We start from the raw sequence: 25047 nt of genomic DNA, 5'->3' as shown, positions 1-25047 counted from the left end.
CTAGCTTTGTAACCCTTTAGCATTCAGCATGCGCATTCAGCGTGATGTGGGAATTGGCAGCGTATGATTTAAAAGGAAACAAAATGAGTCAATTGGTTAGAGGTTAAGTGTAAGTAGACTAAGAGAACACCTACTGTTCCTCTACATTTTCATTATTTGACTTTGCATCTATTTCCCCCATAGAGACTTAGAGCATTTTGGGGGCAGAGAGAGTGCCTGGCTGTTGAGGGGAACCTTTGGGAAAATCCCCAGGCATTCTTAATCACCATGTAAATTCTTATCATGAGAACAATTAGAATAAAATTGGGAACACTTGTCTTTAAACCATTCACACTAGGGTTTATGAGTCCTTCCAGAAAAGGACATGTAACGTGCAAATTTCCTTGTTAAAAGATTATGTTAGTTTCCTAAGTTTTCCATAACAAATGACCACAAACTGGATGGCTTAAAACAACAAAAATGTGTTGTGTTATAGTTATGGAGGCAGAAGTCTTAAATCAAGGCGTGTCAGGACTGTGCTCCCTTCAAAGCTTTCCTTGCCTCTTCCAGCTTCTGTTGGCTCCACGTGTTCCTTGCGTTGGGGTGCATGACTTGGGGCTCTATGCCTGTGTCCTCACATGGTCTACTTTCCTGTGTGTCTGAGTCTCAAATCTCCCTGTACCTTTCTCACATAAAGACACCTGAGTGGAAGTAAAGAAAAGGCCAATCATAGAGTAAGCAAAGGCTATTTATTCAGAGCTTGCTGGAATAAGGGAGTCAGCCGCATTACTTGTGTTTTGGCAGAGACTCAAAGGCAGGCAGAGGGGTGGGAAAGCTTAGAGTGGAAAAAAGGGAAATCTTCAAGTATGCCCTGATTGCAGGCTGTTGGCCTGGGGAAGCTGTAGGTGGGCTCACTAGGAGTTGCGCATCCTGTGTGATTGGTTAGGGGTGCATATTTGGCTTTCTCTGGTTGGTCCTAAGTTGGAAGTAGGGACAAAAACTAGGGAAGCTGTTATTTATTAATCAAGCACTGGCCATTTTGGGGCCATTTGTTACAGGGGTTAGTTAGTGTTTGGCTCCTGAATTGTTATTAGAGATAGTGGTCTGACTTCAGATGGCAGGCTAGCTGGTTACTGTAGATGATGGATGGTTTCCTGGGTTGGTTGCTGCAGGCTGTGGCTCAGAGTCCTGTTTTTATATATGGCCTAGTCACTGTTTGTTTGCATGCTCAGCCTCTCACCTGTCACTGAATTTAGGGCCCACCCTAAATCCAGGATGATCTCATCTCGAGGTCTTTAACTTAATTACACCTGCAAACATCCTTTTTCCAAATAAGCTCATATTCACAGTTTCTGGGGGTGAGGACACAGACATCTGTCTGAGGGACCACAATTCAACCTGCTACGAGCTCCTTTTGGTTTAGAACTCATGTTTACTTGTTTACAGAGTAAAAATAAAAGACTTTTCCCCTTACTGTCCTGAATGAGACAAGCAGGGAGGTTATGACTGGATTTCACCAAAGACCTATAATTTCTTTTTCAAACAGTTGCCTGGGCATCCCTTAAAACTTAGATTTGAGCTGCAGACCAACCCTTGTATGTCTACACCCCAAAACGAGATGTTTTTGTAGTCCAGTACTGTCTGTACATTCAGAGAAATCCCACCTTCGGCTTAAAGCTGTCAATGAGTAATATCTGAAAGTTCTCTAACTTGTCTTTGAAAGAAAGTTAAGGAACAGTACCAATCCTCTGGTTTCTTTCTGTTTTCAGCATCCTGAAACTTTAATCTCATTACCTAGCCAGGGAAGAGAAAAGTCCCTAGTTTCAGCAGATTCTAAGACTCTGGTATATAATAGGTATGCAATACATTTTTAATGATTCAATTAATTTATTCTTTTTGGATGACTCTGATGATGTAACTTCTCTTGAAAACATGTGGTTGAAAAGACTTGTCCTCTTTTTTACCTGAAGTATGTACTATTGATTCTTACTCATTTGTGCAGTTTGTTACATTTTCCCCATGATTCCTCTTTAATTTATTGTTGGAATTGAACCATCCAGAACTGATTCCATCATGCTTATGACAAATATAGACATAATTTTAAACTCTCAATTCCAGGAAAACTTTTCTCTCTTCCCCAGGTCAGTTTTTTTAGCTTCCCCAGTTAAACATCAGCTTCAGTTATTAAACTCCCCCCCCCACTTGGAAAACAAAAACAAAAGCAATTCCACCCTTATGTGAAAATTAGCTAAGTAATTTTTCTTTCCTTGTTTTCTAATCAAATGTATGTTCTAAAGGGGGTAGGAGGTAATTATAAACTTAACTACTTAAACTGCTTGGCAGGTCCACATAGCAGCTTTTTCCATTCAGGATGAAAATTGGTGCTTATGTGACATGGGCGCACATGGACAGTTGCCTCGTCTTGATTCTTTTAAGCCTGAAGCTCTCAAAACCCGAGGGGAGTTTGACAGCCTTGCTTTATTTTGCTCATTAACTTGAAGGGAGGTACCAGACGATGAGTTTCCAAAGACTCAAGCCATGGCCTTTTTAAAATCTCCTCCCAAGGGCCAATTACAGGCACTCGCCTCGAATTCAGATGAGATGGTGCACAAAAATCATGCTCATCACAATGCTTTAGTACATACTAAATACCTAATAAATGTTAATTTGGATCCTAGTTGCTTCAAATTTCATCCTTCCTGCTTGGATGTATGACCTTTGGCGAATTTCCTTATTTCTCGAAGTCTTAGTCTCCTCATTTACAAAATACAGGTAAAAATCATGTCTAGCTTATAGGATTGCTCTGAAGGCTAAAACAGATAATCTATGTGAAAGTACTTATGGTAATTAGTAAATGTTGGCTATAGTTAATATAGAACATGGTGGTTTATAGTATTTCCATTGCATTGTTTTCTGTAAAGCTACTTTTTTAGTTGAGAGTGTTTTGCCTAAATGATTTTTTTTTTTTTTTTGCGGTACGCGGGCCTCTCACTGTTGTGGCCTCTCCCGTTGCGGAGCACAGGCTCTGGACGCGCAGGCTCAGCGGCCGTGGCTCACGTGCCTAGCCGCTCCGCAGCATGTGGGATCCTCCCAGACCGGGGCACGAACCCGTGTCCCCTGCATCGGCAGGTGGACTCTCAACCACTGCGCCACCAGGGAAACCCTTAAATGATTTTTTATAAGTAATATTTGGATATTTACTCTCAAATACTATAGGTATTATAAGGTGTGTTTTTTTAAATCAGTCACTTAATTCATATTTATATTTCCCACAATGCTTTGTATATAATATGTACCAACATACGTGGTTTGAATGAAAGAATAATTAATACTGTCTAGTCTCTAAACTCTTGTTTTTATTGATTTATGCAATTGTAATGAATTATCAGTAGATGGCAGTAGTTTGTTTTTATTTTTTGTCCATTCTACAGTAGAGATCCAGAAAAAATGAAAATTTCCTCAATTTTAAACCAGATATCCTTTCATGAATAGCTGGTTTAAATAAATATCACCCAAGAGTTCTTCAATTTGTGCTGCTTCAGAAATAGATATCAAGAAGTACCAGTTACTTTATTTTTTATTGTATAAATCTAATTTTCTTAATTTTTTTTTTTTTGGTTTCTTCATCAAATACTTTAAAGAATACAAAAATGAGTAAGACTTCCTGGAGCTTATAGTCTAATAGGGAAATATAGTATAAAGTAATGTAAACAGTAGGAATAGAAATTGTTGAGTGGCAGGAATTTGCTAAATGCTTTATATTCATTATTTCACTTCATCCTCACAAAAATCTAATGAGGAAAGTACTATTACTGACAAGGAATCTGAGGCTCAGGTTGGAAAGAATTTACCTAATAAACTAGTAAGTGGCACAATCTAGCTTCAAGATTAGCCCTGTCTTACCCTGAGACCTAGACTGTTATCTATCTTGGTATAATAGAGATATAGAAACAATTGTACTAAAAAGAGAGAGAGAGATAGATCATATATACCCAGAAAGATCAGAAAAACTTCTTAAAGAAGATGCATCTAAGGTGGAGTTGAGAGATTGGTTGCTATTTGATGTGATCAGAACAGTGTTTCAGAAGCATTATTCTATCAGTAGAACAGGGTCAACTGAAGTGGAGATAGACTATAGTTAGACACCTGTTATGTTCCAGGCACTGTTCTAGGTCTCTTCCCTCATGGAGCTTACATTAGTAAAAGGAAATAAAAAAAGAAAAATGATAAAAGTGATAAATGCTGTTAAGAAAAATGAGGCAGGGTAAGGAAATGGGGGATGAAGGTCATGTTTTAGAGGGATTATCAGGGAAGCCTTCTTAGCTAAGATAGTATTTGGAAGAGGTAAGGACTGGTTGGATTCCAATATAATTTAAAGGTGAACCAGTGAGTTTTGCCAAAAGAATTGCATGCAGCATGTAAGAGAAAGAAAAGAGTCAAGATTCTGATTTGTCTATTGAGTAAAACAATTGGGGCAGCAGTCTTGGGCCACATACTTGGGGAATATCTCAAATGATTCCCCAAAGGGTCTATGGAACATCAACAATGAGCTCTCATTTATGATTATCTTGGGCAAGGCTGATTAAATTGCCTTGGGCTCTATATCCTTCTAGATACCTCCCTGACAATATTCTAGAGTTTTGAGTGTGAATAAGAAAAATGAACTTATAATTTACTGGGATGGAGAAGACCATGAAGGAGCAGGTTTAGGGGTAGTGATAGAGTGGACAGAGACATAAAGAGTTCGGTTCGGAACATAGTAAGTTGAAATGCCTATAAAAAATTCAAGTGGAAATATCAAGTAGGAAATTGTGTATGAGTCTGGAGCTCAAGAGGGATGTCAGGTTAGGGATATGAATTTGGGAGTTGTGAGCCTATAAGGGGAGTTTAAAGCCATAGAACTGGATGGCATTACCTGCAGAGTAAGTTTAGAGAAACGAAGAGGCCTGAGGACTGAGTGCTAGGGCGCTCTAACGTAAATGAGAAAGGTGAGGAGGAGCCGGCAAAGGAAACCAAGAAGTATGTTGTTTCAAGGAGGAGGGCATGATCAAATGTGTCAATGACATGGATACGTTAAGGAGGATGAGGACCAAACTTGCCATTGAAGTGGCAATGTGGATGTCATAGATACCTTGATAAGAACTTTAGAGTTGTAAACGATTAATTCTGGGGGGTTCAAGAAGAATAGGTGGAGAGGAAGTAGACAGCAAGGATCTTGGCTATAAAGGAGAGCAAAGAAAGGGGTCAATAGCTGAAAGAGATTAAAGTGTCAAGCAAAAGTGGTTATTGTTGTTGATGATTATACGATAGGCCGTCCAGGATAATATGTTTGACCAAATAAAGGAGGAAATTCTATTGATGGGACGTTTGAAGGAGCAATGTCCTTGAGTAGGAGAGGAAGGGGTACAGAAGGAGAGGATTGGCCCTAGGTCAGAGCAAGTACACTTTATTCACTGCAAGAAAAGAATAGACTAGTATATAGGTATAGGTCCAGGAAGACTGGTAGATGGGGTGATTTACCACCCTCTCTGATATTTTCCTACTATCTCAGTTAAATAAGAAGATGGGTTATCAACTGAAAGAGGAGGGGGAAAGAGATGTGGGAGGTTTGAAGACAGAGAAGAAGGAATGAAATAATCATCCATGAAACTTGATGAATCCTAGGGGCCTAGCATCAAGGGCCCACTTGACATAAAGTGTCTTGAATTTTAAGTGAGACCACAGCACAGGTGTGTGCTTTTCTTGAGGCATATTCAGCTACTAGTATGTAAGCAAAGCAACTAGTTGGAATTTTTCCAGGGAAGTAGGACAGGGAGAGAGCGGTACAAAAAAAGTGAGGTTGAATGCAAAGGAATCTAAACTGGGTAAGTGATGTGAGTACATGAAAGGCTAAGGGACCATGAAAAGGTAGAAGAGTCAATGTGGTTGAACAGCTCTTACAGTCAAAATACTAGGAGGGATGAGCTGAAAAATAAGTGTTTGAATCTGAGATTATGGATGAGGTGTAGTGATACTCTGTGGGTGGCTGGGGAGGATGGATAAGGAAAAACATCAAAGAACTGAGAAGTCAGGGTATTAAAAGTACCACCTGTGTGGATGTTGAAATTCCAAAGAAATATTTTAAAAAGTAGCAATAGAGACACAGTAAGTCAGATACTGTAATCTAGGAGTGAAGGGTAGAGATTTAGAAGTCAACTGATAATAAGGAAGAGTAAAGCTTACTTTGCTCTTTACTTTTTCTTACTTTACTCATCTGAAGCCCATGATGGCATGAACTTCAGAGAAACTAGGTGGTTTTAGGGAGAAGATGTTTTTAAAAGGATGTCATCTAAAAAGAAAAATCCATATGTTCAAATGTTAAGCAGGAACACGACATTCCTTTTATTAATCATGCAAAATTGTATGATTTCTTTTGTATAGGAATGGACGGGCACAATCAGATACTCTTTTTCCAAAGACTGGTAGTGCCTTTAACTCTGCCAACTCAGCATTCATTTGTTGCACTGGTACAGGAAAGAACTCTTTCTCTCCACCTTTCAGGGGAGAAGACAATCTACCCCTTTTAGAATCCATTTCATAATAGTTCTAGAGGTACTAGCTACTAATCCAGAATAATTACTCACTGTGTGTCATTTACTGTGCTGAGCATGTTACATACATTAATTATTACAACAGCCCTATGAGGTTTTACAGATGAGGGCACTGATGAGCAAAGAAATTAAGAAACTTCCCAGGGTCATAACAGGTGAAAAGCAGGACAACCAAGATGGAAGGACAGTTCTACTTTTTCCCCAGATCTCTCACTCAGTCATTGTATTTTAATTCTTGGAGCTGATGACGAATGTCATTGTCATCCTTGTGAGATATTTGACAGTTAATTTACTTTCAGGATCACTCATACATGACGGAAAAAAAAAAAGAAAAGTGAAAGATTATCTACACTGATTATTTTGTAGGAGTAAAGAAGGTGAACTAAAAAGGGGAAAAGAGACACAAGAATGTCAGGCAACGAAGAAAGGGAGAGTCAAGGAGTTCCTGAAGAAGGTAATGAAGCTATCTTCAGAAATATATAACTAAAAGATGAGCGGTAACAAAAAAGTAGTATGCTAGGATAATTGTGTTAAAATTAGTAGCAAATTAAAATAGAGGGAAGCTGTTGAAGTTTACCGGGAGGAAACTTATGGAATGTTTAGAAAAAGTATAACAACCTGAAAATGCAGGCCTATAATGAAAATTCATCAACTGCAATTGAGAAATGGTTATGGTACCACTATAATTGTAGTATATGTGCAAATGGTCTAGATAAAAATTTTTAGGACAATCAAAATATTTATACTGTTCCATAAAGTAACAGGTATAATATTGTAGTAGGTGACTTTGAATTGTCTGTTTTTATGGCCTTTGATTTTGGTTTTGTTTATAGTCAAAAAGGAAGAGTACCAACCCTAAATTTAGTTTATTTTTGAGAAAACATAACAATTTTCATGACTTTGAGTGAAGAAACATGTTTCTTAGAATGTTTGCATTTAGATTTTTATTATGTACTTTATTTTGTCTAGCTCTGGCTAAACAAGACACATCTTCATTAACTGATGCTATCAAGCAAGTTGCACAGCAACAACTATCACAAACATCAGAAATAGAAAAAAACAAAAAAGTTCTGTTCAATTTGCAGGTAACCTATTTCACACAGTCTTTTACATGAGTCTTTATGTTCTTCAAAGCTATATTAAATTTGTAACAGGAAAGTTATTAAGCATAACTTAATAACTCTGAGGAGGCAACTTAAAATGTCTGTTTTTCATATTTACACCTTCTAAATTATTCTGGTATCCCTAAGTAAAGTCTACATGAGTATTCCAGTTTCATGGAACATTTTACACATCCAGTGTGCAAACATTCAACAATGTCACTGTGACTATAAATAAGCATAAAAAATATGTCACATAGAATTATTTTAAATTCACTCTATTTGATAGTTTTTCCTAAAATTCTGAATTGAAAGAAGGTTAAGTTTTTAAGCCTGTGTTCTTATGAATTACAAGTTGCCAGTGAACATTTCAGGTAGGTAAGGAACATTTCTGTGTTCCTTAAATTTCAAAATATGTTCATAATTCCACCACAGGCATCTGGAAGCCATACTTGTTTTTGTATTCAGCATAATTAGACATAACTGTTCTCTGTTAATATAGCTAAAGGGGCAAAAATTAAAACAGTGTATTTAATTTTTAAAGGTTTTTTAAATTAAATATAACATAGAAATGAAAAGAATATGCTCTAGAGCAGGGGTCCCCAGCCCCTGGGCCATGGACAGGTACCGATCTGTGGCCTGTTAGGAACTGGGCCACACAGCAGGAGGTGAGCAGCAGACGAACGAGCAAAGCTTCATCTGTATTTACAGCCGCTCCCCATTGCTCACATTACCTCTCTGCCTCCTGTCAGATGAGTGGTGGCATTAGATTCCCATAGGAGCGCGAACCCTACTGTGAACTGCGCGTGCGAGGGATCTAGGTTATGCGCTCCTCATGAGAATCTAATGCCTAATGATCTGAGGTGGAGCTGAGGCACTGGGGAGCATCTGTAAATACAGATTATCGTTAGCAGAGAGGTTTGACTGCACAGAGACCATAATACATCAATTGCTTGCAGATTCATATCAAAACCCTATCAGTGAGTGACAAGTGAAAACAAGCTCAGGGCTCCCACTGATTCTGCATTATGATGAGTTGTATAATTATTTCATTATATATCACAATGTAATAATAATAGAAATAAAGTGCACAATAAATGTGATGCACTTGAATCATCCCGAAACCATCTCCCCGTGCCCCCCACCCTAGGCCAAGGAAAAACTGTCTTCCATGAAACCTGTCCCTGGTGCCAAAAAGGTTGGGGACTGCTGCTCTAGAGCTGAACTGCCTAGTTTAAAAGAAGAGATTTGCTACTTCCGGTTCCATGGTTTAATCTCTCCATGCTTCTGTTTTCTCATTTGTAAAATGGTGATAATAATAAGACCTGCCTGTAAGGTTTTCATGACAATTAAATGAAATAATACTTTAAACATTATGTAATATATCCTTGCTGGGACCCTGGTAGGCAGTATGGGACCAGATTTTGATAATGGCTTTAGGTATTAGTGCATCAACAGAGATATGATGATAATAATTATACCTTTTTGGTAATATAGATTTCTTATAAGTATTTGCATTGCATTAGTCACTTTCAGAAAAGAATACATGTTGACAATAGGATATAATACAAAGATAATAATGTCTTAGATTTCTATAAAGAAATTTTCTATAAAAATTGTCAATCTTCGGGCTTCCCTGGTGGTGCAGTGATTGAGAGTCCGCCTGCCGACGCAGGGGACGCGGGTTCGTGTCCCAGTCTGGGAAGATCCCACATGCCGCGGAGCGGCTGGGCCCGTGAGCCATGGCCGCTGAGCCTGCGCGTCCAGAGCCTGTGCTCCGCAACAGGAGAGGCCACAACAGTGAGAGGCCCGCGTACCTCAAAAAAAAAAAAAAAAAAATTGTCCATCTTCAAAGAGTTTTACAGATGTTATTTCACTTATGTTGAGGGCCTAATTTCTATTAAGCATTTTGCTGAATATAGTCCTCACTTTTACACTACTCACCGTCTATTAAAGAGGGAGACAAATAAGTAAACAAATAATTACATGCAGGGAAGTGGTGTCAACAGTAGAAGCGCAAACACAGATTTAACACTGAAAGAGGAGTGATCGGTTGAGTTTTAAAAAATACCTGGAGTTCACTTGAATGATTAGGTGTCTGGGATAGGTTTGAGGGTTAGGGGGTGAGGAGGATGATATTCCAGACAAAAAGAACCTGAAAAAATTCACAGAGTCCTGAAATAAAATTGGTACATTCATAGAACTATAAGTAGTTTGATAGTGGAATAACATAGACTGTATTTTGAGAAGCAACAGGAGATATATAGCATGATAAAAAACTTGAACTTTATTCTAGAGGTGATGGGAGGGTTTTGATGGACTTCAAGCAAAAGAGTGAATGATTAAATTTACGTTTTAGAAAGAGAATTCTAGATGCATGAAAGATACTTGTTATAATCCAACATCAATTTAAGATAAAAAACTTCCAGCAAATTAGGAATAGAAGAGAGCTCCAGCCAACTAAAAAAGGGCATCTACATAAATCCTATGGCCAACAGCATGCCTAATAGGGAGAGACTGAATATTTCTCTCCTAAGATCAGGGATAAGGCAAGCATGTGTCTTCTCATCACTTCTATTCATTCTACGGTACTGATAATTCAAGCCACTCCTTGCAAGAAAAAGAAATAAAAGGCATCCAGATTGGAAAGGAGGGAGTAAAACCATTTTTATTCACAGATAGCATGATTATTTCTGGAAAATCCTAAGGAATCTATTATTTTAAAAAGCTATTAGGACTAATAAGGGAGTTTAGAAAGGTTGCAAGATAAGATTAATTATAAAAATCATTTGTATTTACATTGAAAGAAACTATCAGAACTTAAAATTTTTAAAGCATTATCATTTACAGTAACATCAAAACTATGAAATACTTAGGGGTAAATTTGATGAAAGTTTTTGTGTTATAGACTGAATATTTGTATCTCCCCAAAATTCATATGTTGAAGCCTTAATCACCAATGTGATTGTATTTGGAGGTGAGGTCTTTGGGAGGTAATTAAGCTTAGATGAGGTCATGAGAATGGGGTCCTGGTGGTAGGATTAGTGCCCTTATAAAAATAGACTCCAGAGAGCTTTCTTTCTGCCATGTGAGGACACAGTGAGAAGGTGGACCTCTACAAGCCAGGAAGAGTTCTCACCAGAACCTGACTATGCTGACACCCTTTCCAGCCTACAGAACTGTGAGAAATAAATTTCTGTTGTCTTAGCCACTAAGTCTATGGTATTTTGTTATGGCAGCGCCAGCAAACTAAGACAATATGTAAGACCTGTATACTGAAAACTGTGAAACACTGCTGAGAGAAATTAAGGACCAAAATAGAGAGATATACCATTTTCATGAATCATAAGATTCAGTATTGTTAACATGTGAGTTCTTTCTCTTTTATCTATTGTTTAAAAGCAGCTCCAATCAAAATCCCAGCAGGCATTTTTTAGAGAAATTGACAGGCTGATTCTAAAAGTCCTATGGAAACATATAGATCCATGGAACAGAACAGAGCAGTATCAAGAAATAGCCCCACACATAACAATTGATTTCAGAGGTGCTCTCATGGACAGAATGTTTGTGTTCCTTCCAACGTGATGGTATTTGGAGGTGAGGCTTTTAGGAGGTACATAGGTTTAGATGAGGTTGTGAGGGTGGGGGCCCTATGATGGGATTATAGGAAGAAAAAGAGACCCCAGAGCTTTTCTCCCTCTCCCTCTCCCTCTCCCTCTCCCTCTCCCTCTCCCTCTCCCTCTCCCTCTCCCTCTCCCTCTCCCTCTCCCTCTCCCTCTCCCTCTCCCTCTCCCTCCCCCTCTCCCTCTCCCTCTCCCTCTCCCTCTCCCTCTCCCTCTCCCTCTCCCTCTCCCTCTCCCTCTCCCCCTCTCCCCTTCTCCCCCTCTCCCCCTCTCCCCCTCTCCCCCTCTCTCCCTCTCTCCCTCCCCCTCCCCTCCCCTCCCCTCCCCTCCCCCTCCCCTCCCCTCCCCTCCCCCTCCCCTCCCCTCCCCTCCCCCTCCCCTCCCCCTCCCCTCCCCCTCCCCCTCCCCTCCCCCTCCCCCTCCCTCCCTCTCTCTCTGCCATATGAGGACACAGCAAAAAGGTGTTTGTCTGCAAGCCAGGAACAGGCCTCTCACCAGTAACCAAATCTGCTGCACCTCGATCTTGGACTTTCTAGCCTCCAGAGTTGTAAGAAATCAAGTCGGTTGTTTATGCCACCCAGTCTATGGTGTTTTTCCGTTTTTTTATTTGTTTTTTTGTTTGTTTTATAGAAGCCCAAACTGATTAAGACGGGTGCCAAGGCACTTCATTAGAGAAATGATAATCTTTCAACAAGTGGTGGAGGACAGCTACATGCTAAAGTGAACTTCAATTTCCACCTCATACTGTATATGAAAATTAACTAAAAATGGATCATAGGCCTAAATACAAGAATTGAAAGTACAAAGTATCTAGAAGAAAATATAGGAGAAAAACTTAGTGATGCTGGGTTTGGCAAAGATTTCTTAAATAGTACACAAAAATTTTTTAAATTGGACTTCATTAAAAAACATTTTTATTTCTGTTCAAAAGGCACTGTTATGAAAATGAATATGAGGTATACCTGCTGGGGCCCTATGGGCATTTGGGTTGTCATAGACTGGGAGAAAATACTTGAAAACATACCTGACAATGTACTTGAATTTATTTATACTATATAAAGAACTCTAACAATTCAGGAAGGCAAACAACCCAGTTTAAAAATGGGCAAAAGATTTCAATGGTCATTTCATGCAAAAAGATATTGCAAAAGACAAGCACATGAAAAGATACTCAGTATCATCAATTATTAAAGAAATGCAAATTGAAATCATAATGAGATTTCATTCTATACCCACTAGAATGGGTAAATTTAAAACGACTGACCATACCAAGTGCTGGTGCAGATATAAAAGAACTGGAATTCTCAGACCCAATTATTTTGGAATGTAAGTGATGTACCATTTGAGAAAATAGTTTACAGTTTTTTAAAAGTTTAAAATATATCTACCATATAACCCATACATTCAATTTCTAGCTATTCATTTACCCAAGAGAAATAAAAGTGTATGCCCACTGGAAAACCAGGAACAACACAGATGTCTACCAGATGAATGAGTAAACAAAGTGTGGTATATTTGTACAAGAAATATTGCTCAGCAATAAAAAGAAAGAGCTACTGATATATCTAACAACATGGATGAGTCTCTGAGTAGGCTGAGTGAAAGGAGTGAGACTAAAATTGTATATATTGTATGATTCTTTTCATATAAAATTCTTGAAAATGCAAACTAATTTTTGGTGACAGAGCAGATGAATGTTTGCCTGGAAACAGAGAGCTGAGGAGGGAAGGATAGATCACAAGGGATCAGGAGGAAACTTTTTTGGACATGTCTGATATTTGGACATGTGGGTAGTGGATAAGTTCACTGTCTTAATTGTGACAGTCTCATGATCATAAAATTAAGTCAAAACTTATTAAATTGTAAAGTTTAAATATGTGCAGTTTATATCAATTATATTTCAATAAATCTATTAACAAAGAAAGGAACAAGAAGGGGAGAGGGAGATGAGAAAGAGGAAGGAAAGAAGGAAGGAGAGGGAGGAGGAGGAAGAGGAAGAGAAGCAGGAGGAGGGGGAGACGCAACAACAACAAGAAGACATAAAATTCTAGTGAAAGAGTAGAAGTGGATCGGAGGAGGAATTGAATAAAGCCAGGGAGAAAAGTCAACAGTCTATTAGTTATGTTAGTCTAAGAAAGAGAAGAGATGATGACCAAATTAGTGTAAATGCCATCTCCCCATATTGATCAATAGGGTCAACAGCCTGATCTGGTTGACAGGTCATGTGTCCCTTTCCTGACCATTCCATGTACATCACTCATTCACTCATTTATTAGATATTTATAGAGCACCTACTTTGTGCCAGGTACTATTTTAACTACAGGGCAGATGGTGGTAAAGAAGATAGACAAGTTTACTGCACCCATGGAGTTTACTTTCTAGTTAGGGCAGGCAAGCAATGAAGATATAAAGTAATTCCATTGATTGAGGTGTTACAAAGGAAATACAATAGGATGATGTGTAGAGAATAACGGGGGAGGAAGGTGGATAGTTAATTTATATTTTGATTCAGGGAAGACTGTTCTGAGGAGTAGTAATAAAGCTGAATTGTGAAAGACAAAGACCCCAGCAGGTAATAGCTAGGGATAGAGAATTCTAAGGTGCAGGGAACAATTTCAAATGCCCTTAGGAGAGAAGGAACTAGGTGTATTTCATAAACAAAAGGAAGCTGGAAGTGGGGAGAGTAGTACATGAGAGGGATGGCAAAGTGGATAGGGATTAGAGCATGTATGGCCTTAAAAGCCATATTACAGAATTTGAATTTTATTATTAGTGCAATGGAAAACCACTGGAGGATCTTGAGCAGGGAAGTAGCACGATATGATTTATGTTTTTAAAGGATTCTTCTGCCTGAAAAATGGAGTCTAGTTGGGGGAGAGGAGGAAGCATGGAAACAGGAGACCAGTTGGAAGCTGGACTATGCTACAAAGACTGGTCAGAAGTGAGCTGGGATTTTATATATTTTGGAGGCCCAACCATCAAGATTTGTTGGTAAATAGGTTGTGGGGGTTAAGGTAAAGGGAAGAATCAAGAATGACTACTAGGTTTTTAAGTGTCCAGGTGGAAAGTGGTACAGTTTATTGAAATCAGGAAAGCTGGAAGAGGAACATGTTGGGTGTGCAAATTAAAAGTTCTTTCCTGAACCTGTGTAGTTGAGACATCTATTACATATCCAAATAGAACTGTCAAGTGGTCATTTTAAATATTAGAGCTGGAGATAGAGGTTGAAGTTCATCAGCACGCTGTATTTTTCAGTGTACTTCCCTCTCTTGTCTCTGCCAAGAAAAGGATAGGCTGGGTCTGCCTTTCTAGTGAAGTGCTTCCCTCCCCAAATTATAGATTCATTTAAAGAGGATGACCATACTGGATAGAAGAAAAAGGATAAAGGCCTACAGTTTTATTGGTGGGAGGATCTACAGAATTTGATGAATAGTTAAATATAAAGAGAAGAGAGGGGCTTCCCTGGTGGTGCAGTGGTGAGAGTCCGCCTGCCGATGCAGGGGACACGAGTTCGTGCCCCAGTCCGGGAGGATCCCACATGCCGCGGAGCGGCTGGGCCCGTGAGCCATGGCCACTGAGCCTGTGCGTCCGGAGCCTGTGCTCCACAACGGGAGAGAACACAACAGTGAGAGGCCCACGTACCACAAAAAAAAAAAAAAAAAAAAAGAGAGAAAAGGGAGGAATTAAATATGGCTCCCAAAGGAATACCATTAACTAAGTTTGGGAACATAGGGGTGTGGTAATTTGCATTTTTAGTCCCAAATCTTCATCCTCGTGTATACACCCTTTGCCATTTATCATTATAATGCCCTCCCATAATGGGTGGACATACTTTCTACCCCTCCACTGAGATTTGATCATGTGACCAGCTGGGATGTTATTCAAACAGAAGTTTGAAAAAGTTGTTCCATAATTGGGCTTCCATTCTTCTGCATCTGCTATCATCATGAGAAGGACATACCTGTCCTGGCCCACTGGAGGATAAGATACATGTGAAGCAAAGCCAAGGCACCCCGGTTGGCCCAGTTGAAGCCAACCTAAATCATCTTACAGCCAGCCAACTTCCAGACATTTGAGGGAATCCAACCAAAGTCAACAGAACCACCTAGCCAAGCCCAGTTGCTTCTTATCACATGAGCAATAAACACTAGTTATATGTCACGGAGGTTTTGTGATTCTGACAATAAGTGACTGATACAAGGGAGAGCAGGTTGGGATCGGGGAGGGGAGGATTAGTCTGATTTTTGGACACGATGAATTTGAGATGGCCAGTGGCAGCTGGGTATAGGACTTAACAGCCACTTACATTCTGTGAATCATTAGCATATATGTATCTCAAGATCTAAGTATGGATAAGATTACCCAAGGAGTATATACAGAATGAGAGGAGGAAATTATGATGACTGCATCCTGAGGAAAACCTGTATTTGAAGGAACCATCGAGATTGAAAAGCAATGCTCAGAGATATCTGAGGTGAAGAAGAGAAGAATGCTGGGAGGTTTTAAAAAGGAGGTGCTGGTTAGAAATGCCAAATGCCTCAGAGAGGCAAAGCTAAATATACCTTTAAACTCATCTTACAAGTGAAGACAGTGAGGTTTGAATAGGGTAATTAAGTTTGTTATGTATGATCACCCCAACTAGTAAATAGTAGTAAGGACACTAGAACCTAGATCTTTTGTGTTTTCAATTCAGGGTTTTATCATTTTTATCATATAGTTTTTCTTTAGTTTGTACTTCTGATTGCCCACAAATATATTAGTAAAATGATTGTAAAGTATCTTTTACATATAAAATATTAAGACAAAGGATAAAATTTTAATATTTAGAATTAGATGAACATTAAAAAATAAGAAATATATAACCCTGGGCTCCCTCTGATTATAAAATAATTTTGTTACTATATTACATGTCTCCGGTTATGCATCAATTTTTCTGTATCTGATAAATATATATTTTTTATGTTAAGTGATTTTTCTACACACACTATGGATCAAAACAATGACTTTTCTTTCATGTTGAATATCATGAACTAATAATAATAATGTTGAAATATCTTACAGAATGAACTTCATGAGCTTAAAACACAAATAGCATCTGTCTCTGCAGAAACTAAAGAAACAGAAAGGCAAATTTATCAGCAAGATGCTGCCATACAGACTACCAAACTTCAGTGTGGAAACCTGGAAAATCAAATCAAATCCTTACATACAGAAAATGTGAAGCTTAAATTTGACATAGAGGCAGCACAAGAAGATTTTGAGGAACAAATGATAAGATATAATGAATACTATGCAAAAATAAAAGCACATAAAGATAGTTTGAGAGAGGTAGAGAGCAAATGGTCATTCATGACTGAACTCAATGAGAAACGAGACCTTGTTAAAAAACTAAAGACAATGAAAGAGGAACTTATGCAGGATCTCCAAAATCCAGAAGGAAACCTGATGAAACAAGTACAGGTTTGAAATATCACTTATTAAAATGTTTTCTATTATTCCTTTTATTGCAAGTACACTTACTAAGTGATAAACTTATCATTAACTTAATAAAATACCCATGGGTGCTCTAACTCGATTCACAAATTTGAAAACTTGTATAAGTGCATGAGTTATGTAACAACTATGCCATATGTGCAAATGCATGAAGGAAACATCCCCAAATCCCTTATAGATTAATAAAAATATATAGTCAAACAAAATCACAGTGAACAATTAATCCATTTGTTACAGAAAGTGTGACTCACAAAGATGTTGAAACTCTAGCTTCCAGGCTAATGGATACAGACCAATTAAAATCAATTTAGTGTGCTTAATGCTATTATACAAACAATATGAATTAATAATTGTACCCTAAGCATCTTCTTCTTAATAGTCTTTGAAGATGTTAGGAGATAAAAACTTAAAATATCTATTATTCCTTGCTAAAGAATTTAAAAATATCCTTTATATTGTAGCTGGGCAATTGCCCCTGTGACTACCACTTTCCTTTATGTCTTATTTTCATTTGGTCTATATTTTCAAATCTAAGGTTTGCTTGTTTGAACAACCATTCTTTGTTCCTCGTACCTATAGAAGTAATATTCTAATCCTATTTATCAAAATTAAATGTGATGGCTAGTTTTCTTAAATTATAGAAACACTGAAAATCTTGGATTTATATTGACCATTCATTGTTTGATGTGTATATTTTAAATTCTATAAACATACAGGAAGACATTACAAACCTAAAGGATAAAATTATAACTGTAAAAGAATCCATCATTGAAAAAACTTGTTTTCTTGAGGAAGAAAAAAAGACACATGAAAACTTAAGAAAAGAAATAGAGGTAAGTCTTAATTATCTGGATTTCAATGTTTTATGGGATCATTTTTTAACTTTTACTATAGTCATAATTTCCATAGTTTACTCTCAATTCCCAAAATAGCTAGAGAACAAAAAAGAGCTACAAAAAGCAGTTGATAAGTCTAAACCATTAATAGATAAGTATAGAGACTCCCTCATTCAAAAATATTCAAATATATTAATACATTCAAAGAAAGCAAGTACTCACTCTTATTTAAATCTGGCCTAGAATTCTTCCAGGTCGCATTCCACCAATTTTGTACCCAGTTAATGGCTAGAAAGCAGAGGCTAATACTGTATGTGGCCTTTTCAGATTGGCTTCTTTCACCTAGCAATATGCATTTAAAATGCTTCCATGTGGGGGCTTCCCTGGTGGCGCAGTGGTTGAGAGTCCGCCTGCCAATACAGGGGACATGGGTTTGTGCCCCGGTCCGGGAAGATCCCACATGCCGGTGAGCCATGGCCACTGAGCCTGCGCGTCCAGAGCCTGTGCTCCGCAACGAGAGAGGCCACAGCAGTGAGAGGCCCGCGTACCGCAAAAAAAAAAAAAAAAAAAATCCTTCCATGTAGTTTTCATGTCTTGATAGTGAGCTGAGTGATAATTCCATTCTCTAGATGTACCACTGTTTATCCATTCACCTGCTAGAGGACATCTTTCTTGTTTCCAGGTTTAGGCCATTATGAATAAAGTTGCTATAAACATAAAAAAAAAGAAAGTAGAAGCTATCCAGTCAAAAATATGACCACTCCTAGACAGAAATTAAAGACTCTTCAAAGTAAAGTAAAGACAATGGAAGTATTGGTATTCTAAACTCCTCTGACTTCCTATTTGTAATTTTCAACTGTCCAATTAAAAACAACAAACTGATGTGTAAAATTAAAAGTGAAACTAAATTTGAGGTGCCACTGGCAGACCTCTATAGTCATTATTGTTTAGATGAGGGCAGAACAAAAATGGAAAAGTGTACGTTGTTAAGGGCAAAAAAATAATTTTCACCCTTAAAAATTACTTTGGAAAATAAAAAGATGTATATTTTCAACTTGTTTGTGTCTAATTTGACACAATAAAAAAAACCTGAGGAATTTGAAGACAAAAACCCTCACCTTTACAAAACATTCTCTTCAAGAAACACCATGATTTTATCTTATATTTTACTAGCAATCTAAATAAATGGGTATTTTTTTTACCCTTCTAGATATCAAGATTTATTATAAAACTATAAAGTAAGACAGTATATAAGTGGCATAGAAATAGAAAAAATGATTAATTAAACAGAAAAAAAGAATCCAGAAATAATCCATCATAAATGGTACAAAAATAAGTTAGCCATATGAAAAAATAAAGACAACTTTGAAATAAAATTAGATTCCTACCTCTTAACACATGCATGCACATGCTTCCACGGGGATTGAAGACAATATAGGAGACAAACTTAACCATTTATGTTACAGAAGTATTTATTTTAAAAGACACACAGACATATATGCAAACTACATGATTAAATGTTACTTTTGACTATATCATAAATTTCTAGATTATTGAGATGCAGCATAACAATAAAGAAGACAAGACTCATTTTGAGAGAGGGTATTTGTAACATACATAAGTGACTAAAAGATAAGAAAATTTCAAACAAGCCATAGAACATTGGTAAAATGGTATGAAAAGTCTTACCTTTCAAAATATGAATATCAAAAAAAAAACCCAATGGAAATGATGAACAACCTCGCTAACAATAAGGGGTTGATAATTCAAACCACAATAAGGCCCCATATTTAGCCTGTCAGTTATCAATATTACAATTTGTAAGATGTGGACCACCTGAATTCTAGAATACTATTGGTATGAGTATAAGTTGGTAAAAGCATTTTGGAGGAAATTTGAGATTCTTAGTAATTTTTATTAAGGTATATTTGTCATAAGAGTAGGTACACTATAAGGGTTTAGCTTGATTAATTTTGGCAATTTATACATACACCTGGGTTACCATGACCTAGATCAAGATATAAAACTTGCATCATGCCCAGAAAGTTCTCTTGTCCCTTTTCCTCAGGCTACCACTATGCTGATTTTGAAAACAGCTTTATTGAGATATAATTCACATACCATACAATTCACCCATTTAAACTGCATAATTCAATGGGTTTTAGTATGAATACAGATAATTTGTAACCATTACCATAGTCAATTTTAGAAATTTTCATCACCTCAAAAGAAACCCCATACCCTTTAGCTGTGCCCTCTCCATGTGTCTATTGTATTTACCCATATTTTTACTCCACCATATTCTTTCTTCCTTCCTGATGTTCTAAGATTTCCTCTTTTATCATTTCCTTTCTCTTTAGAAAATTTCTAAATTCATTCTTTTAGGAGAAGTCGGCTGGTGGCAGTCTCTGGGTTTTTTCTTTTTTTTCATCTGAGAATGTCTTCATTTCCCTTTCATCTCTGAAAGATATTTTGGTGGATATAGAATTCTGGGTTGACAGTTCTTTTCAGTTGAAAAATGCTGTGCCACTTCTTTCTCGTCTCTATGATTTCTAACAGATAATCCACTGTCATTTGAATTGTTTTTCTCTCTACAGATAAGGTATTTGTTTCTTGCTGCTTTCAAGCTTTCCTGTCTTTAGTTTTCAGAAGTTTTACTGTTATATGTTTTGGAACTAATTTCTTTGGATTTATACTATCTGGAAAATTCTCAGCTTCTTGATTCTGTAGGCTGATGTCTTTTGCCAAATTTGAGAAGTTTTCAGCTCTGATTTATTTGAATACTTTTGCAGTTCTGCCCTCTCTTCTCCTATCCTTCCAGGACTCTGATGACACAAATCATAGGTCTTTTTGTGATATAGCCCTACAGGTCCCTGAGGCTCTCTTCATTTCTTTTTTTCAGTCTTTTGTCTCTCAGTTTTTCAGATTGAGTAATCCTTAGAGTTCTATCTTCCATTCACTGATTCTTTCCTTTATCCCCTCCATTCTGCTATTGAACCATCCCATGAAATTTTTTATTTCAGTTACTGTGTTTTTTCCATTTGGTTCTTTGTATCCTTTTTTCCTTTGCTGAGACTTTTTATAATATTCATTTGTTTCAGGCAATTCATAATTGCTCATTGAAGCATTTTTATGATGATGGGCTTTAAAATGCTCGTCAGATAATGCTAACTTCTGCATTTTCTTGGGGTTGGCACATGTTGATTGTTATTTCTTACTCACTTTGAGGTCTTCCTGGTTCTTGCTTTGATGAGAGATTTTCTATTGAGATCCGGACATGTTGGGTATTATGTTTTAAGACTCTGGGTCATTGTTGCTTCCAGGTAGTACTGGAAGTTCAGAGTCTCCATGGACACTCATGGAGGGGAGAAGGGCTTCTTGTTACTGCTAGTCAAAAGTGGGAGTTCTGGCTGCCCACTAGGCTTCTGTTGATAAGCCCGTGGCTGGGAAAGGGCAGGAGCACCTCTTTACTGCTCCCCTGTAGATGTGGCCTTGCTACTACTGAGCGGTGGTAAAAGCCCGGACTCTCCACTAGGCCTCCTCTGACATTCTCCCAGTGAGGAGGGGGAAGAATGCCTTGTTACCACTAGATGGAAGTAGAAGTCCAGCCTTCCCAGATGGGCTCCACTCACACCAGAGGATGTGGTTTGTTACTTTCCAGAGGGAATGAAAAGTCCTGGCTCCCCAGTCAGCCTTCTCTGACACCGCCCCAGCAGGAGGATCAGGGCACCTTGTAATAGCCCAGCAAAGGTGAAAGTGTAGGCTTTGCTAGTGTGGGTGGTGGTGGGGCCATAGTTTTTTCTGTGGTGTTTGACTTGAGTAGTTACTACCTAAAAGTTTTCAGTCTTGCATAGTCTGCCTTTTTCCTGGTCCTTTGGCTAGATATCCAGTCTGGGATATATGAGGCAAAATGAAAACCCAGGGAGCTCATTACCAAGTCGTTCCTAGGATCCTAAGGTCTCCAGCCAGTCTGCCTTCTCTCCACCTTTCAGAAGCTTCTTATGCTAATATTACATACAGTGTCCAGGGATTTTAGTTGTACTTAGCATGAGGAATAGGTATATGAAATGCATCTACTTTATTTTGACAGAAGCAGAAGTGTACATAGGTATTTTTAGTGGTAAAGGGTGATGTAAATGTCTACTAATGATAGATTTAGATGGAATGTCATTGAGCTTGAGACCAGTTTTTAATGTTTTCATCAGTATATTTCTTATCGTGAAATTTAATAAACTCTTTTTTAAGCTTTCATAATAGGGTTACTAAAGATCCTTTTAGGCTTTTTAATTTTAGTTTTATTAACTCTAATGCATTAAAAAGTAGTCCTCAATTCTATCACAATGTTATGGTTGAAAAAATGAAAATCTAAGAAATTAGAGATTATCTGTAATAAACTATAACACTGAAGGACAAATACCACAGCCACAGCATTGTCTTGAGAGCACTGCATTTTTTTCCCAACAACTTCATTTATTGCTTGATGAGAATTTATCATTGACACAAGTAACTTCTTTCTCAAAACAACTAGTTTTTTAAGAGTATAAATTTAAGTACCAGAAGATTTTTATTACTTATTTCTTTTTTGAGTCTTTTTTTTTTTTTCTATTCCTTCTGGATGTTTTTAGCCATGGTCTTGGTACAGTTCATGGTCATCTTTTGCCTGGATTATAGCATTCTTTTGTTCTAATGTTTAATTCTTTCAATATTTTGTGCTTTGCATGTTTAATCTTGATATTAATGTTGCTTTTTACATTTTTTGATTAAGAAAAACTGAAAATGGTTTTTGAATTTTACATGTTTTTTTTTTAGTCAAATGAATGTTTTTGGTAATTTTAGGCCATGTCTGAATGAAAGAAGTATTTCCAAATAATTATCCCAAAAAGCCTTTTTTCCCTGTCTATTGTCTGTCCTTATATATATTTTAGAAGAAAGGAACTAAAGAGAGGAAAATAAAGATAAGTTATGAGTCACTGATGAAGAAAAGTGGGGAAGCAAAATACAAAGCAAACAAACACAAAGCATTAAGCAGGAATCATTTTTAAAAACATGTTATTTGCCAAATCCAAGAGTTTTCAGGGAAGGGAAACTAGAGCAGTTAAGAAGTTTTTAGCAAATGATGAGTGCTGCAAGTAACATTTTGTGATAAACAGGTATTGTGTAAAGCATTTTAAGATTTATTAACGGTTACCCTTGCCTAAATTTTGTTCAATTTGAGCTCCAAATTTAAAGGACAGGGAAAAATTCAGAGTGCTTTTGGAGCTACTAGGGATCAGGAACAAAATACGTTTCACTTGTTACAATGCAACATGCAGGTTACACAATTAACTAATCCATTCATTTACTGAGGTCAGCCACAGAAATGATTACACAACTAGAAAGCCGGTCCTACATGAAAAACCCAAAGAAGCAAAGGTAAAAAGGTAAACTAAAGGCAGGGTAAGAATGATTCAGATAGCTAGATGACATGGTAACAAATTATTCTGTCTTACAAAAGGTACAAGAAGAAATGTTCAGTATTATTAAATCTATTGCTGTTTATTGAGTGCCTGGTATTTTTCAAGCACTTTGTGTAGGCTATCCCATTTAAATTCTCACAGTAGCATATTTTACAGAATTTCAGAAAATTTAAATAACTTGTACAAGGTTATATAGCTAGTGATAAGGAACAGAATAGAATATGAGTCCATGTCTTTTGGACTCTACTCCCAATCTTTTTAAAAAATGGTTTTCACTTCTGTGGAAATACATTCTCCTTGGAAAAGATTAAAATTTTAGAGGGAAGGCTAAAGTTCCTTTGACCACTGCCTCCCATTACATTGCTCTCTTATCACACTCACCTCTTCCTAATGGCAACCGCTGTTTGGTGTGTGCACTTGGGTAAGCATGAGTATGTATGTATATATGTATATATACACATGTGCATGTACACACACACATGAACACACATCTATGCATAGGGGAAGATTACATAAAGTACCATACATATAATTTTGCAACTACTTTACTTAATAACTTAATAAATAAATAGTATTTTTTCATATTAGTACCTATGGACCTACATTATTCTTTTGAACTGCTGCAAAATATCTCACAGTATGACTATACCTTAAATTATATAAAAATGCCACAACTGATAGACATTAAGTTATTTCCAGCGTTTCACTATTAAAAGTAGTGTTGTAGTGAACATAGTACACACACCCTTTGTATCAAGAAGTAGAATTACTGGGTCGTAAGATAAGTTCCGTGATCTTGCTAATATTTAATATGTTCTCTTAATAATTATCACCACAAATAATAATAATAACTTACATTTGAAATCATTTTATACTGTTTTAGGGATTCCTACCCCTCATCATGAGGTTGATTGAGTAAATATTAAATTTGGCCTTATTTGGAGCCCCAAACTTCTGTATTATCTCCCTTCAAATCCTTGGCTTTAACTTGAACTGCGGTTGCATTGGGGGCGGGGGTAAAATTTCAAGGATCACAGTGGGGAAAAACAGCTACAATGCTGAAGAACTGACCTGAGATTTTAGCATCTGCCCACTGCTACTACTGCCACACTTTAGGAGTAAAGACCATACTCAGAACTAAGAACTAACACAAAACTAGACTAAAGACAAGGCCTAGATCTAAGAACAAAACTGAAATGGACACTCTCTAGCAAAAGTATAAAATAAAGTCTCACAAGTTCAAGATGATACACCAGTAACTTAACTGACTGTTAGAACAAAATTCAAAACTTTTCAGAATAAAATAACATAATCCAGAGTTTATAATATATGTACACTGTTCAGTTAATTAAAAGCATTCTTACACATGTAAACAAATAGAGAAGTATTACCAATAATTAAGAGAATAATCAAGAAAAACAGTTGAATAATTAATCAAGTCACAGTTGACTCAGCAGTTGTTCGGCAGGGATGGAAAATTATGATTAAATATGTTAAATATTCTACAGCAGCGGTCCCCAACCTTTTTGGCACCAGGGACCAGTTTCGTGGCAGACAGTTTTTCCACGGACAGGGATGGGGGGAGTAGAGCAATGGTTCAGGCGGTAACGCGAGTGATGAGGAGAGATGGGGAGCTGCAGATGAAGCTTTGCTCACTCGCCTACTGCTCACCCCCTGCTGTGCGGCCTGGTTCCTAACAGGCCGCAGACCAGTACTGGTCCACGGCCCCGGGGTTGGGGACTCCTGTTCTACGTGAAAGATGGATACACAGTAATGGGTAAAGAGAAAGAATATTAATCATATAAAAGAACCAAATGGAAATCTTAGAACTGAAGAAAAAGTTGAAAAAATTTGGTGTAATTGATAGCAGGTTAGACACAACAGAAGCAAGATCTTTCTTAAACTTGAAGACAGATCAGTAGAAGTCATCAAAGCAAGCATACAGAGAAAAAGAAAAATACTGAAGAAAA

General features: G+C 37.4%; 1 protein-coding gene across 7 annotated transcripts in view; it reads left to right on the top strand.

Annotated features, from left to right (window-relative positions):
- The window catches only part of CCDC122 (coiled-coil domain containing 122), a 34741-nt gene that overhangs the window by 2276 nt on the left and 7418 nt on the right, over window positions 1-25047 (top strand). The window contains exons 2-5 of one of the 7 annotated variants that reach the window (XM_089899515.1): window positions 6936-7023; window positions 7539-7654; window positions 16354-16752; window positions 17502-17618. In XM_089899515.1, coding sequence (XP_089755641.1) covers window positions 6978-7023; window positions 7539-7654; window positions 16354-16752; window positions 17502-17618 — 678 coding nt within the window. In that variant the 5' untranslated portion in view covers window positions 6936-6977. Of the gene's footprint in view, window positions 1-6868; window positions 7024-7045; window positions 7655-14131; window positions 14284-16353; window positions 16753-17501; window positions 17619-25047 lie in introns of those variants that run through there. The other 6 variants (XM_089899516.1, XM_089899519.1, XM_089899517.1 and 3 more) reach the window with 6 other exon arrangements.

Source organism: Delphinapterus leucas, chromosome 18 (genome assembly GCF_059928025.1).
Source record: "Delphinapterus leucas isolate spDelLeu-1000000601 "Yukka" chromosome 18, BTC_Dleu_Yukka2, whole genome shotgun sequence".
Taxonomy (NCBI): Eukaryota; Metazoa; Chordata; class Mammalia; order Artiodactyla; family Monodontidae; genus Delphinapterus; species Delphinapterus leucas.
Note: the sequence above shows the minus strand (reverse complement) of the source record. Positions and strands in the feature narration are given on the sequence as shown.